This window comes from Anabrus simplex, chromosome 1 (assembly GCF_040414725.1).
Source record: "Anabrus simplex isolate iqAnaSimp1 chromosome 1, ASM4041472v1, whole genome shotgun sequence".
Classification (NCBI taxonomy): domain Eukaryota; kingdom Metazoa; phylum Arthropoda; class Insecta; order Orthoptera; family Tettigoniidae; genus Anabrus; species Anabrus simplex.
This window is the reverse complement of record NC_090265.1, coordinates 880,354,964-880,371,342: the sequence shown is the minus strand read 5'-3', so window position 1 is coordinate 880,371,342 and position 16,379 is coordinate 880,354,964. Positions and strand designations below refer to the sequence as shown.

General features: G+C 38.7%; 1 protein-coding gene across 1 annotated transcript in view; it reads right to left on the bottom strand.

The window, feature by feature from the left end:
• Window positions 1-16,016, bottom strand: part of LOC136857387 (nose resistant to fluoxetine protein 6) — a 276,314-nt gene extending 260,298 nt beyond the window's left edge. The window contains exon 1 of the mRNA XM_068225046.1: window positions 15,821-16,016. Within this exon, the coding sequence (XP_068081147.1) occupies window positions 15,821-16,016 (196 nt within the window). The remainder of the gene's footprint in view (window positions 1-15,820) is intronic.
• Between the last annotated feature and the right edge of the window lie 363 nt (window positions 16,017-16,379).

Sequence of the window (16,379 nt, the reverse complement as noted above, 5' to 3'; positions counted from 1 at the left end):
CCGGCTCCATGACTAAATGGTTAGCGTGCTGACCTTTGGTCACAGGGGTCCCGGGTTGGATTCCCGGCAGGGTCGGGAATTTTAACCATATTGGTTGATTTCGCTGGCAGGGGGACTGGGTGTATGTGTCGTCTTCATCATCATTTCATTCTCAACACGACATGCAGGTCGCCTACGGACGTTAAATCGAAAGGCCTGCATCTGGCGAGCCGAACTTGTCCTCGGACACTCCCGGCACTAAAAGCCATACGCCATTTCATTTCATTTTTATGACAGCTGCGAAACTGATTTAGTTACACTCTGTCAACACAGCGCATTCGACTAGACTAGCGACTGATGGATCGGTGCTCGCTCAGCCAGCCAAGCTCTTCCCACCACTACCGAAACTACCTTCCCCCAAAGCGCTCGGAGCACTGGCTTGGAGCGCGGTCAGAGCGCTAGCGCTCGGGGAGCGCTGTTTGGATGGCCCTGGCCTAGATTGTAGCAACTTATTCCCCAACTTTGCGTACCCATTTTCTTTAAAATACGACCACTAATAACATAAATAGTTGAGAATTCAATTTTAGGCCTTCCCTAAACTACCATTTCACTCAGCGTGAGTAAAATTATTTATAGCCTAGATTGTAGAGGCTCATCCCCCGACTTCACATACCAATTTTCATTAGACCACTAATAACATAAATAGCTGAGACTTCAATTTTAGGCCTTCCCCTAAACTACAATTTCACTCAGCGTGAGTAAAATGATCTATAGCCTAGATTGTAGAGGCTCATCCCCCGACTTCACATACCGATTTTCATTAAATTCTCTTCAACCGTTTTCTCGTGATGCGTGTACATACAGTGCATAACAGTCTTGTTCGTACATCAACTTATTGCAACGAAATAACGGTTAAACTTTTGTATACAATTATTGTGATGTATTTTATTACCCATATCGTAATAGATACATTAATAAACAATTTAAGTAATAAAGAAACAGATACGTGATCTTACAATTTAACACAAATACAAGCAATGTATCATAACCGGGCGTTTCATCGTGCAACAATCTTGTTTGTACACTTGCAGAAGAAAATGAAAATTTCACTCAAAATACTTGTTTCCTTGGATTTAATACCCCGATGAGTATCCTCTGGCCTTGAGAACTGCCTTGCACCTTCGCTGTATGGAATGAACCAGTTTGTTACATCTTTCTGGATCGGTTTTACCCCTTCTTCGTCAACTGCACTTCTTAACTGCTCAAATGATTGACATTTCCTTTCATGAACCTGTATTTTTAGGTCGACCAACAAAATTTCTGTGGGTTTCAAGTCAGGGGATTGGGCAGGAGTTCGCAGTTGCGTTGGTAAGTTCTATATCAGCCACTGTTTGCAAATATTAGCTGTGTGCTTGGGGTCATTGTCTTGCTGAAAGATGTAGCGAGACCCCAACCCCATTTTTACTGCACTCTGTTTGACATTGGTCTTTAAAATGTTTCAATAACCTCATCTGTCCATGATGCCATTGATGATTCCGATATTTTCCACTCCACAAGACGACATGCACCCCCAAATCAGAATTGATCCACCTCCATGTTTTGCGGTGGCTAGGGTATTTGCAGGTTTATTGGCTGTATTTACTTGTCTTCATACAGAACTGTTTCCATTCGAACCGTATAGAGATATTTTGGTCTCATCTAACCAAATAACTTTGTTCCAGAACGTACAATCCTTGTTTTCACACTCTCTGCAAAAATTCATTCTGGCTTTTCGATTGTTTTAGTAACAAACGACCTTTTCCATGGCCGTCTACTGTGATAATCATATTTCCATAATATGCTACGAATTGTCTGACTCGATATTTTCTTCTTCGCACTTCCTTCCAGCATTACACGGATCTTATGTGCACTTAATTGTGGATCTGTTTGACATGTTTCACAATATAACGTTCGTCTCTCCTGTTCAGTATCTTTTCTTTTGCTTTTCTTGGCAAATTATTTGTGGTTCCTCTATATCTGAATTTGTCCAACACATAGTGTATTGTGGAATGCGGTTTATTTACTTTGCGTCCAATTTCAGGCAAAGAATACCCTTGCAATCCAAGAGATAAAATTACATTTTTTAGTTCGTCACTTAACTCTGTTATTTTACCTATTATGTAACTCACGGCCTGGTGCACAAACTGCGAAAATATACACACTTGCACAGCACAGATACACACCATCCAACTAGGAGTGTTCCCGAGCGAATACGCGGTAATGAACGTGTACAAACAAGACTGTTGCAAGCACATAGGCCACTGCACAACATGTTTCTCTCCCATTCTTTAAAAATGAATGTACCGAGATTTTTGATCGCTAACATCAAGTTCTCAACACCTTGTGCAATAACTTATCCAAGTCTCGTGCATTGGTTATGTACTATTTAGAAATTATGAAGACATTATATCTGTTAAATGTGGTGTACAAACAAGACTGTTATGCACTGTACATACAGACAGACAGACAGACAGACAGACAGACAGACAGACAGACAGAAATTACGGAAAAGTAAAAAGTGCATTTTCTTGTTACTATGGACATGACCGATACAGAAATACCATTATTTTTAAATTCTGAGCAATGTACAGACAAAACTCGTATTTTATATATATAGACTAGTTATAGAATGTCCCAGTGAGCTGGTGGCTCAAGGAACCGCCTTCAAAATCGATGCATTATTTTCGTTTTTATCTCGTGCCTCTTAATTTATTAGTGTGTAGTCAAATATGACTTTTTAACTGTGTAACTTTTAAATAATAGCTTAAAACTATTATTTAAAAGTTATACAGTTAAAAAGTATAAAACAACGCCGTACTTCTATTTAATTGTACGTTTAACGTGTCGTCTGCTCGCGCCAGATGATAACGAACAGCTGTTCACGCTTCACCAAGTGAAAGCTATGGACCACAATGCACAGCTCACATGTACTGCGCATGTCTCTGACGAACAGTACTTGTTCTGGAGCACGAACTGCTTTGCCAGTCCGCAAACTGGTTCAGGAACGGTCCATAGTCTGTTGGAACAACCGACTCAGAGTCCGCGTTTGAGTTTGAAGTTTGTTGGAACGCTCTTTCCGTACTGCACATGCGTCTGCCAGTTTGCAAACTGTTCCCGCTTGTTGGAACAAACCTAATATTAACCGATAGCAAATACAGTAGAGACAATACGCGACACTCATCGAGATATAGAGGGACAGCTATTAGAGCTCTCTCTAGCGGATTGACCTGAGAACTACTGATTCTGTCATGAGAGCACGTGTATTTGTGTGTGAAGTTTTTGGTGTTATTTATGCGTTTTCAGTGAGTTGACATAATTAAATAGTAGCATGTGTAATTCCTTGATATCTCCTCTCAACATCAGGGGAAAGGTATGTGCTGTGTTTGGTTGCAGTAACTATGAAGTAGACAAGAATGCGCGGTCTTTCTTCCGTTCCCCTCGTGACAAGTAAATGTAAGTAATATTGTGTTTGCATATATATTCTTCCAGTGACAAAGATATTTTTATAGTACTTCATAATCTTCTGACCTTCTCGACCTATATTTTAACTGGCTTAAAATATAATACGCATACTTTATTGTATAGTGCAGCAGTTAACCTTCAATACTGATGTGTTGTAGGTGTGATCTGTGGGTTTGATTTAATTCAGGAAAATACATATGCATTATGAGTGTGGCTGGTTGTGTTCCAAGTTACCCCATTTGAAATGCCGTAATGCGTTGTCAAGCACTGAAGAAAATATGGGTGATTTAAGAAATGTAATTTACATATTTTGTTGAAACAATATGATGATGCAAATTTGCTTTACCCTGATGTAATGGCATTATAGCAAATATTGCTTATAGGGAAAGTTAGAATGTTTTTGAGGCTAAATTTATAGATGTTATTTCTGTTAGTAGGCTTCAGGTTAAAAGGAAAATTGTCCCGCTCTTAAGTGTAAATTCATTTAATCATGTGTGTAAGGAATGTGTCGATATTTTTCTTAACAGGTGTTTTAATATGATGATACAATGCTTTTAAATGAGAAAAAAGAAAAATCTAGCCGTCACGTTCAGGCGGGAATTCTAAAGCTAAAAAAGTAACAACAGTCCAGTTCACATATTGATTATAGTCTAATTTCAGTCTTTAAATAATAACCTGTTAAATAATTCTTCGTTCATTTATCCAGAATTGCTTTAGCAACTTTGAAGTTAATATCTTAGTAACACTTTCTTTCTAGACGTAATTTATTTTTCCATTTCAGTATATACATTTCCATTGATATTTGAATTTAGCGCGAATTTTCAGGTCAAGCCACTAGGAGCGCCACTTGCGACTTGTCTCCCATTTTAACAAGGCTAAATCCGGAAGTGTCGCGTATTGTCTACTGTATTTGCCGATAGGCAAGTGATGTGATGTGAGTAGTGTGTTGTGACCCCGGTACCACACGTTCAAGTTACCTTGACTCGATATATCGAATTTAAACCAAAGACAATACCGGTATATAAAAGTGTCGTGACCTTTGTGAAGCACATTACACTATCTAGATGCCTTCGTTTACGTACACTTGGCCATAATCTCGACAATAATTATCACAAGTGTAACTCTTGGAGAAGGATTAGTTCCAGTATGTGTAGTTCCACAGCATCCATAACACAGAATCTATGGGTGCAGGTTCTAATCACGAAACTTACATTCTTTTTTATAAAATAACTCACATTTACCGGAGCACTATTCACTCACATCCGTAGTCAACCATTGCCAACTTATTATTGTCCAGCTCATTGGCTGGATGGTCAGCGTAAGTGGCCTTCAGTTCTGAGGGTCCCGGGTTGTTCCCGGCCGTGCTGGCATTTTAACCGCGTCCTGTTAATTGCTGTAGCTTGGGGGCTGGATGTTTATGTTTGCCTTTTTATACATCCAACATTTCATGCTACATACCTCGACATGAAATATGTAAATTCTAGAAATTACAAAAACTATTTTTAAGGTATCTTCACGATAAGAAATGTGTAGATTATCCAATCATGATATTGGTAGCCTATATAATACACACTTGCGTAAGTTTGGTATAACTAGAACATCAGAGAAAATAATCGATATGATATATATATGTCCTGACTGACTGACTGATTCACCATCGCCGAGCCAAAACTACTGGACATAAAGAAATAAAATTTTGAGGATACATCTATATTACAATGTAGGTGCTCACTAAGGGAGAATTTTTGGATATTCCGTCGCTAAGAGGGTGAATTTTTAAAATGAGTGTATCTATATCTCAAAAACTTAACAGTTTAAAGACGTGAAGATTTGTATTTGGAACCACCTTTAAAAATAAGGAAACACATATCTTTTGTTTTCGGAAGAAAGGTGAAAAAGGGCCTGAATATCTTTTATGAGGATACTTACATCTAAAAAACTGAAGATGTTACAGTCATGAAAATTGGTATTTGGAATTTCCTTTAAAAATAAAGAATCATGTATTATTTTGTTTCTGGAAAATTTACTTAAGAGGGGGTAAACAGGGGTGACAAAAGAAGGTGAGTTTTTAAAACGAGTTTACCTGCAATATATCTCAAAAACGTAACATGTTACAGACGTGAAAATTGGTTTTTAGAATCTCGTATAAAAGTAAAGGAACACGCATAATTTATTTTCTGAAAGTCCACGTAAGGGGAAGTGTTATAAATGGGGTGAATTTTTTAAATGAACCTATCTACAGTATATCTCAAAAACTTAACATATTACAGACGTGAAAATTGGTATTTTTAATCCTTTAAAAATAAAGTAACACGTATTTATTGTTTTCGGGGTTGAATTATTTTTATTTGGATACTGGTATCTCCAAAACTGAAGACATTACAGACGTGAAAATTGGTATTTGGAATCTCCTTTAAAAATAAAGAGACACGTAGTTTTTTGTTTTCGGAAAATTTACTTAAGGGGGTTGTAAAAAGGACTGAAATAGGGGTTGAATTCTTTTGATGAGGGTACTTATATCTCAAAAAGTGAAGTTATTACAGGCATGCATATTTGTATTTGGAATCTTCTTTGAAAAATAAACACGTATTTTTTGTTTTCGAAAAATCAACTTAAGGGGTGGGGTGAATGAAAAGAAGTGAAGAAAGTGTTGAATTCTTTTTATGAGGATACTAACATATCAAATACTGAAGATGTTACAGACGTGAAAATTGGTATTTGGAATCTCCTGTAAAAGTAAAGGAACACGCATAATTTGTTTTCTGAAAATCCACTTAAGGGGAAGTGTTAAGGTGGGTGAATTTTAAAATGAGCATATCTACAGTATATTTCAAAACTTAACATATTTCAGACGTGAAGGTTGGTATTTTTAATCTCTTTGAAAAATAAAGTAACACGTATTTTTCTGTTTCGGAAAGACACTTAAGGGGTGGGGGTTGTGAAAAGGACTGAAAAAGGTGTTGACTTTTTTTTTATGAGGACACATATCTCAAAACTGAAGATATTACAGACATGAAAATTTGTATGTGGAATCTCATTTAAAAATAAACATGTATTATTTTTTCGGAAAATCCATTTAAGTAGGGGGATAAATGAATTGAAAAATGAGTTGAATTCTTTGTTTAAGGATACTTGTATCTCGAAAACGAAGGGTATTACGGACGAGAAAATTGGTATTTGGAATCACCTTTAAAAATAGGCACACATATTTTGTGGCGGGGAGGGGGGGGGGTGGAATCAACTTGGGGGGGGGGTGTAAAAGGAGTTGAATTAGTTTTATGAGGATACAAATTAAATAAGAAGTGGACTTAAAACAGTACATCCCCAAGGGGTTCTTGACTGGGAGGTGAGGAATGATGACAAAAATATGCATTTATATGAAACTGTTTGTATTACGAAGTTAAAATTTCAGATGATATCCTAGGTGCTAAATAACATAAGGTTTGAAACAAATTTAACCGCTCAGAGAGTTAAATGGGGATTATGATCCGAAACAAATTCCTCCAAAACGGTTTAACGTACGAAGACAAAATTCCAAATAGCGATATTTATTTATCCCTAAAGTGTTAAATGAGGTTAGCTCCGTAAACGAAATTAATCATCCCTCCAAAACTATTTGTCGTCCTAAGTTGTAATTTTACGAGAAGGGTATTCCTGTATGTCCTAGGTGTAAAATATCTTATACTTCAAAATATTTCTCCCCTGAGGAGTTTAGATGGTGGTTGACTCTCGAAAACACACTATTAAAACACAATATCCATTCTTCCAAAAGTCCGACTCGTTGGCTGAATGGTCAGCATACTGGCCTTCGGTTCAGAGGGTCCCGGGTTCGACTCCCGGCCTGGTCGGGGATTTTAATCGCTTCTGATTAATTCTTCTGGCTCAGGGACTGGGTGTTTGTGTGCGTCCCAACACACTCCTCGTCATATACACACAACACACTACACTGCCAACCACCACAGAAACACGCAATAGTGATTACATCCCTCCATATAGGGTTGGCGTCAGGAACGGCATCCGGCCGTAAAACAGGGCCAAATCCACACGTGCGACACAAGTCGCACCCGCGACCCCACAGGTGTGGGAAAAGTGGTAGGAAAAGATTAAGAAGAAGATCCATTCTTCCAAAACCGTTTCAGGCACGAACTTAATTATTTTTATGAAGGGTGGTCTTCTATACCCTAGATGTTAACCTCTTAACTGGGTATTATTGATGTGCTTGGTGTAACCTGCCCTGTGTATTTTTTCAGCAGATTGTTGTTACACAGCAGGATAGGCAGAAAAGTTAGTCATGTCATTCACCTGTGGTACAAAAAGTAAAATATAAGCATTTTAATTAATAAATTTTTATGTGAAAGTGATTTTAACCATTTTTACATTAACTGCAAGGTCATTTACCTGGTTGGAATTTGAGAGTTTGTCCCATAATTTACAGCCGAAAGTTGAAACAAATAAAAACAAAGGGTATTTATAAATATCATATCATGCATGTGACATTCTGAACCATTTTTCATTAGCTGCAAGGTCATTTACCTATTTGTAATTGGAGTGTTTTGTTCATATGTCCATATGTTAGCACCTAAAATTAAAACAAAAAAGAAAGGAATATTTACAAATTACACATCATGCTAGTGACATTGTGAAAGATTTTACATTAACTTCACGGCCAGTTACGTCATTTACCTCACTAGAACTGCAGTGATTTGTCTCAGAGATAGTTTTCAAAAAGTAAGGGTTTGCGATACTTTCCCGTTTGGAGAAGTACATACTGTTTTCTGGCTTATGAACTATCCCCTGCAGAATTAGAAGTCCAATTAGAGATTTTATCTGAGTTCTATTTGTATCCACCCAATCTCTCGCTCGTGACCGTAGTTTCAAGTTCGGATAGGCTTCTAAAAACCGTTTAGCATACACATGGGTCTGTTCGGCAATAAGTTGAAACATGTCATTTTCTATGAACTGTTAAAAATATTCCAACACATTGGATTCATCGTCGAAGTCCACATTTACACCACTAGCTCCAGAAAATACGAATATCTGACGTGAAACACCACGCGGCGGGAAAGGTTGAAACATGTCTAGCACTTGGTCATCATCCGATACGTCATATTGTTTATCTTGTTCTTCATTCTCAATCTCTCAACCGCTTTCACTATCAGACTCATCATCATCTGTATCAAGCCACTCATTTGGAATTCTGAGAACATAAATCGTCACACTCGTTCTCTAAGTGTGGAATAATCTCGTTTCCTTCGAGCGTTTCGAACTTACGCCTTGAACTAGATGCTGCCATATAAGGCCTACTGCGGAAAAGTAACACCGTACAGTTGTAAAATAAAAACCAACAAGCTTCAAGAAGCGTGATATGTGGTATTTGCTGCCATAGTGCAGGAAAAACATCAATTAAGACGATAATACACGACGCGGCAAAGTAGCTCGTCATACCCAGGAGATATTCGCGGTAAAAGACGAGTACGTATATATTCGTCATGCCCATTACCCTGTAACATTCAGCGTACGAATATATACGTCATACCCAGTTAAGAGGTTAATAAATATTTAAAAACATTCGCCCCTTAGAAAAGCATCCGTTTCTCTATTACTGTTCGACGTACAAAATCAAAATTTCACAGGTTGGTTGCTTTTACATCCTAGATGTCCAGTATTCGGGAGATAGTGGGTTCGAACTACACTGTCGGCAGCCCTGAAGCTGGTTTTCCGTGGTTTGTCATTTTCACATCAGGCAAATGCTGGGGCTGTACCTTACTTAGGGCCACGGCCGCTTCCTTCCCACTCCTAGCCCTTTCCTGTCCCATCGTCGCTGTAAGACCTATCTGTGTCGGTGCGACGTAAAACAGATTGTAAAAAAAAAGAAAGAAACATCCTAGATGTTAAATAAGATAGGGTATAAAACATTCAAATTCTTCCGTATGGGATTAGATCAGAAAACAAATAATTCCCCCAGAATAGCTCAGCTGACAGTGGACTCTCCAAAATGTAAAACTTTGAATAATAACTTTCATTTTAAAACCGTAGCGAAGCACGGGTATCTTGGTAGTACATAATATAAGATCATTTTCTATTCCAGGCTAACTGGCAATTTCCTCGAAGTTGACTAATTCTCAGCCTTCTGTCATGTTTGAAAACGCGATAGGCCTATCCAGGGCAGCCGCTCACAACCACTCGCCACCCTGCAGGACTTCTAAAATGTTTAACTCTGCTCGGGATCACAGTGACCCACTCAGAATGTTTTCTTTCTTATTCAGTGGTATTATATGAAGAAGAAGATTTCAAAACCCTAGATGCCTAATATAAGCCTTCTGCATAAAAATCTATATAAATAAAATTGTAGGGGGTCCGTTGTCTGTAATTTCTTTTGTTTTGCCAATTTTTCAGATATTTATCCCTTTTAGGTCAACTCAAGACCGAATCGGTGGTTTTTACGTTTCGTGTCTGTTTGTTTGTCTGTTTGTTTGTCTGTCTGTTTGTCTGTTTGTCTGTTCCAACATCACGTCGAAACGGCTGGATAGATTTCAACCAAACTTCATATTTAGAGTATACTCATCCCGGGGAAGGTTTCGATATGTATATCATTTTAAAATCTTTGAATAGACGGGGGGTTTATAGGAAAACCAGAATGGTTTTTCCACCATCACGTCGAAACGGCTGGATAGATCTCGACCAAACTTCATATTTAGAGTATACTCATCCCGGGGAAAGTTTTGATATGCATATCATTTTAAAATCTTTGAATATACGGGGGGTTTATAGGAAAACCAGAGTGGTTTTTCCACCATCACGTCGAAACGGCTAGATAGATCTCAACCAAACTGCATATTTAGAGTATACTCATCCCGGGGAAGGTTTCGATATGCATATCGTTTTAAAATCTTTGAATATAGGGGGGGTTTATAGGAAAACCAGAATGGTTTTTCCACCATCACGTCGAAACGGCTAGATAGATCTCAACCAAACTTCATATTTAGAGTATACTCATCCCGGGGAAGGTTTCGATATGCATATCATTTCAAAATCTTTGAAAAGACGGGGGTTTATAGGAAAACCAGAATGCTTTTCCTCCATTTTCTCTTATACTATTGATTTTCTGTAAACTTCGTTCACCGTACGGGAAACGTCTCTTCATTATAAACAACTTTCGTTATGTTCATAATTTACCTTACTCTTCACATGACGGAGAAATTTACAATTGTCCGCTGGTATCATGCTCTGCATTGAGTGACAGACAGACCGACAACGAACCTACAGGTTACCATGGCAAAGTTTCTGACTGCATGCCAGCAGGGAAGTAACGTATTGCCATTTTTCTCATCATGCTTTTTAATTCGTGGTTGTTCCTTGGGTAGAAGGCAAGAGAGGCGTCAATCGGCCTACCTGCGGGATATTGGCGGAATATCGTTGGTTGCTATAACCGCCCTCGAATAGATTAAGTAATAACACCATTAGTCATCTTCTTCTTATTTATTTACCTAGGAATCACTGGACCTAAATTTCTCATCTGTTACCGCTTTATTATATCCATAACTCACACTAGCATAATTTATTGAGGGGCATTTGATTTTCCAATACATTCACTTGGCATTTACATATTTGTCGTTATCCGGCTGTCCTCAGTTATAATCCATTTTCTATTAGTTTCAACTTTCTTAACTGTATTATTTTCTTCCTTAATTACGCCGTATGTACGCGAGTGCTACAAACTACTGGATGTATTTCCACCAAGACTCATATTTAGAATACGCCTGTCCTTGACAGGTTTTAGGGCAAATATTGTTTCTAAATCCCTGAACTGACTGGGGGTTTATACGAAACAGAAACAGGATTTTGCACTTCCACAAAATATACACAACCAACGTTAATTTAAATCTACCTGCCTTGGTAGAAATTAATTTCTAAACCTTTTTTCTCATGTGCATCATTTCGATACGAGGATTAATAAGGGAGATATCATTAACGGACCGTTTTTCTGTACAAGTCCCATCGGACTTAACTCACGAGCGGGTGCGTGTAAAGCGTATTCCTTACAACTTGAAAACTACTGAAGACATTCGAACCAAAATTTATATTTAGCATCCACCTGTCCAAAGGTAGGTATTAAACGTAAATAACATTTCATGTTCCGGAATGGACTGGCGGTTTATAGGGAACCGAAATGGTGATTTTACTCTTCCACAATATATACAGAACAAGACCAACCTGACTGGAAATCGACCAAACGTGATGGAATTCCACCTCTAAACATTTTTTTCATGTGCATTTTTTCGTCAGGAGGATTAATAAGGGAGATACCATGAATGGTCAGTTTTGCAGGTTAAGTCCAGCGGACATAGCCACAAAGGTGTTTTACATGGAGCAGATTCCTTATTTATATAAATCAAATCGTAACGACTGTGTGCCACTACACTGACTATTTTGGCGAAATTTTCGTACAGTTTTCCGTTTAAGGGGTAATAATGACCATCTGCACAATTTTTGGTTTAGTTTCCTGAAAGTCCTAATTTTTAACCGCCTTGCCCAAAATCCAGATTGCGGCATAATCTGCCAGAAGAAAAAAAAGAAGATAATTGAAATTTGACAAAATTATACGTTTTAGCCTGTAACGAACGGAAAACATCCTAGATTATTACATTTTTCACTTTTTATCCCCGAAGAATATCAAAATATGCAGGCAATTTTAATGATGGTGCAGACCTTCGGAAATTCCTATCACATAACAGATTGCACAATCTCCGTTCAATTTGGAATGATCTACAACCTTGGTCTTATGACTTTTTGCCGTATCTGTATCCCTTTTACGCTTGATTTTTCTCTATTAATCGATGTTAAGTCAGTTTGGAATTTTCACAGGCATAATTCATACTTTCGATTACTTATATGAAATACAGAATCTTCAAACTCTTCACGAAAATTGGCCCACCCAGTAGCCATATGTGAGCCAAATGCTATGTATGTAGATGTCACATAATTATCCGAAAAGTAATGTAATGTGAGATAATCTTACAAAAACGTTACCCTATTCCACGTTTCTAACTCAGTCTGACCCTAGAATAGATGACATATCATAGGACCAGCCATTTAGGGCACTATATAATTCTTTGTCGATATGACGTACCTTTACTAGCAGTTAATCTGTAAATCATGGTCTTCAATATTGTAACCACGCATATACTTTCGTATGTCGATCTATATATATTCACTGATGTCGATTTGTAGCGATCGAGAAAGGGTGGGTCTGCTAATGTAATCAGTACCTCCCACACCGACTTTGACTGGCTGTATGAAAGGGCCCTTCTCCAACTCCTGTGTAACTGTCATTAGTAAGGAAGGTCTACAATTGTAATGAATATTTCGCTTCTCGATTTGACTTGCAGAAGGCAAGTGAGCATGCAGTTTTGTGTAAAACTTCCCTACCCGATTGTGTTTGGCAGAAGGCAAGGGTGCCCGCCATTATAAACGAATGTCCTCATCTAAAATGTGACTGGCATTAGGCATAGTGGCCTGCTATTTTGATGGAAACTCACCAACTTGGTGTGACTGGCAGTAAGCTGGCTGGCAGTAGGAAAATCGGCCTGACATTATAATGATAACGGCACAACTCAATTTTGAATGGTGGTAGGGAATTTGCCTGCCATTATAATAAAATCTCCTCGACTGTAATCTGTTTGGGAGTAGGAAATGGGGCCTGCCATTGTAACGAACACTCCCAATTTGATTGTGACCGCGCAGTAGGCAATGGGGCCTCCAATTATAATGTAAACTTCCCAACTCGATTGTGAATGGCAGTAGGCAAGTGAGCCTGCCGTTATATCACAAATCCGTAACAAACACTTTACATTGGAAACAACGTACGGGGACATCCCCATGCTCTTTCTCGGATAACGCTAAGAGACATGCAATTTTAAAACAATCTTATTTTACTGCATGTGCACTGTTTACATCGATATTCGAATACAATGTTGAACGCCGTAGCGAAGCACGGGTACATTTGCTAGTAATAACTAAATATAACATGTTTAAGTTAGGTTTGCATTATATGAATTTTATGTAGGTATTAGGTAGTACGTAGTTCATTATTTAATTCTCTTTATTATTTTAGTACATTCATGTTTGTAGACTCATTAATGTTTGTAGACTCTATATACGATCTAGTGCTGTTTTGTTTGTTTATTTGTTTGTATGTTTGTTCAGTCCTAAGCCCATTGGCTGGTTGGATCCTCAACAGTTCCACCATTAGCTGCCATAGATGGCTTAGACATCACAGAAGATGCGTACCATACTAGGAAAATGAGGAGTGAGGTGGTTTCCCGTTGCTTTCTTCACTGAGCCAGAAGTTGCTATTACATATCAGTCTGCCAAGCCCACTAAAATGCACGCACCAACCGACCCTATGTGCAACGTTTCACGCCTTTCATAGCAGGGACTGGCTGCAAAAGGAATGACATTACTAGCACCGCTCATACGTCAGTCACTTTCATATTGTCAAAGCCAAAAAAGACAAGATTGTGATAGACCAATGAAAGTAACAAAGTTGTTCTAGCCCATACCAGAAGGTATGTTTAATAATAATAATAATAATAATAATAATAATAATAATAATAATAATAATAATAATAATAATAATAATAATAATAATAATAATAATCATTCCTGGCCTTTTCCCACTTGCCTCTAGTCGGCACTTTGTATGGATTTAGCTCAGTTTCACCCTTTCTGACGCCAATCCCTTATGGAGGGATGTATTCAGTATTGCATGTTTCTGTGGTGGTTTGTAGTGTGAGGTGTTGCATGTAAATGAAGTTGTATACTAAGACGAACACAAACACCCAGCACCCGAGCTAGAGAAATGATCCAGACTAGGTTAAACGTCTCGACCCGGCGGGGAAACGCACCCGAGGCCCTCTGAACCGAAGACCACTACGCTGACCATTCAGCTAAGGAGCCGATATATAATTATTGTTAGAATAATAATAATAATAATAATAATAATAATAATAATAATAATAATAATAATACCTGTGTAACATTGTCTGTATAAATAATATTACTTTCGTTAATGTTATTATCGCTCATGAATTCATTAATTATTCATAATTATTATCAATTCATTCATTAATAGCGTGTGACCTCCGGAGAGGCCTGGTGCAGGCCTTTCTAGTTGACGCCTATAGGCGACCTGCGTGTCTGTGAGGATGAGTCCCTAGCTGTGATAAATTCTAATGGTGGAAACGACTCACACACACACACCAATTAAAGTTAAAATGCCTGACTTGACCGGAATCGAACCCTGGACCCCTTGGACCAAAGGTCAGCACGCTAACCACTTAGTCATGGAACCAGACATCCCCAAACTGTGTAGGTTTACTGTAATTTTATACTTTTGTGCCCTGTTGTGTGCCAGATTTATTAAATAACATTATAAGTGAAAACGTAGTCAAAAATCTAAAAAGTCATGAGTGTATCATGAAGGCAAAAACATTTTTTCGATCTTTCTTTATTTCTTTCTTCCTTCCTTCCTTCCTTCCTTCCTTCCTTCCTCTTTACACAAAATATATTTAACAATAATGAAATAGTCACAAACCGGGTCATTGTCTGAATGGCCAGCGGAGTGGCGTTCGGTTCAGAGGCCCCCGTGTTCGATTCCCGGTCAGATCCTTGGATTTAAACTACGTATGGTTAATACCCCTTGCTCGGAGACTGGGTGTTTGTGCTCGTCTCAATACACAAGTCTTCATGTACACACAGTACACCACACCATCAACCACAACAGAGACTCACAGTGATTATTACATCCCTCTGAATAGCGTTGGCACTAGGAAGGGCATCCGGTAATAAAACTAGGCCAAATGCACAAGAAGTGCCGATCTCAAGAAATTGGGAAAAGAAGCTAGGAAGAAGAATGAAATAGTTCCAAAACCATAAGCACTGAAACAACAATTTTTCTTTAAGTTCTGGTATACAAATATAAGATATATTCTAATTATTGATTTGTAATGATTGAATGACTCGTTCGTTTTGTTTTTTTTTTTGCTAGTAGATTTACGTCGCATCGACACGGATAGGAAAGGCCCATGAGTTGGAAGAAAGCGGCCGTGGCCTTAATTAAGGTATAGTCCCAGCATTTGCATGGTGTGAAAATGGGAAACCACGGAAAACCATCTTCAGGGCTGCCGACAGTGGGATTCGAACCCACTATCCCCCGGATGCAAACTCACAGCCGCGCGCCCCTAACCGCAACTCGCCCGGTACTTGTTAGTATTAAGAGCCCATTTAGTTGAAGTAAATATTCCTAGAATCTTCTGAACTAAACCAACGAATAACTTACTTTCAACTGCCCATAACGTGAAGTTCTCGAGTTGGTTCAGAAAGAGGCTGTAGTCTTGTCGGCATTGTTCTCCAGGTATGTTCTGCGATGCGGCCATAAGTACGGGTAGCAAAGGTGCTTGAGTCCAAGGTTCTGCTCGAACCATGGCCAGCAGCTTGAGCGCTAGCAGGAGCACTCCTAACACTTGGATAGCCATGGTGTTACTGATCACTGATCCTGTCACCAGCTCCTCCAGCTCTTGTATGGTTGGGTGCCTTACGTCACTGCAAGGACACCGCACTGAAGAATCTAACGAGTAGAAAGTTACTGCAGATAAGATGAGCCACTGCCAGGGGCACAGATAGCAAGATCATTCGCAAAGGAATCTACCATTGGTGCCTCTGAAATGTAACTGTTTGTTGGTGGGAGAGCTTTTGTACTGCTTGCTTCATCTAGAACTCTGCTAAGAAGATACGGGTGAGGACTGTCCCACCGGGTTTCCGTGACTACGTCGTTCGGCGCAAATCTGAAATGAAAGACACGTTAGATTGTCATTTCAATACTTAAAAATAAAGTGGCC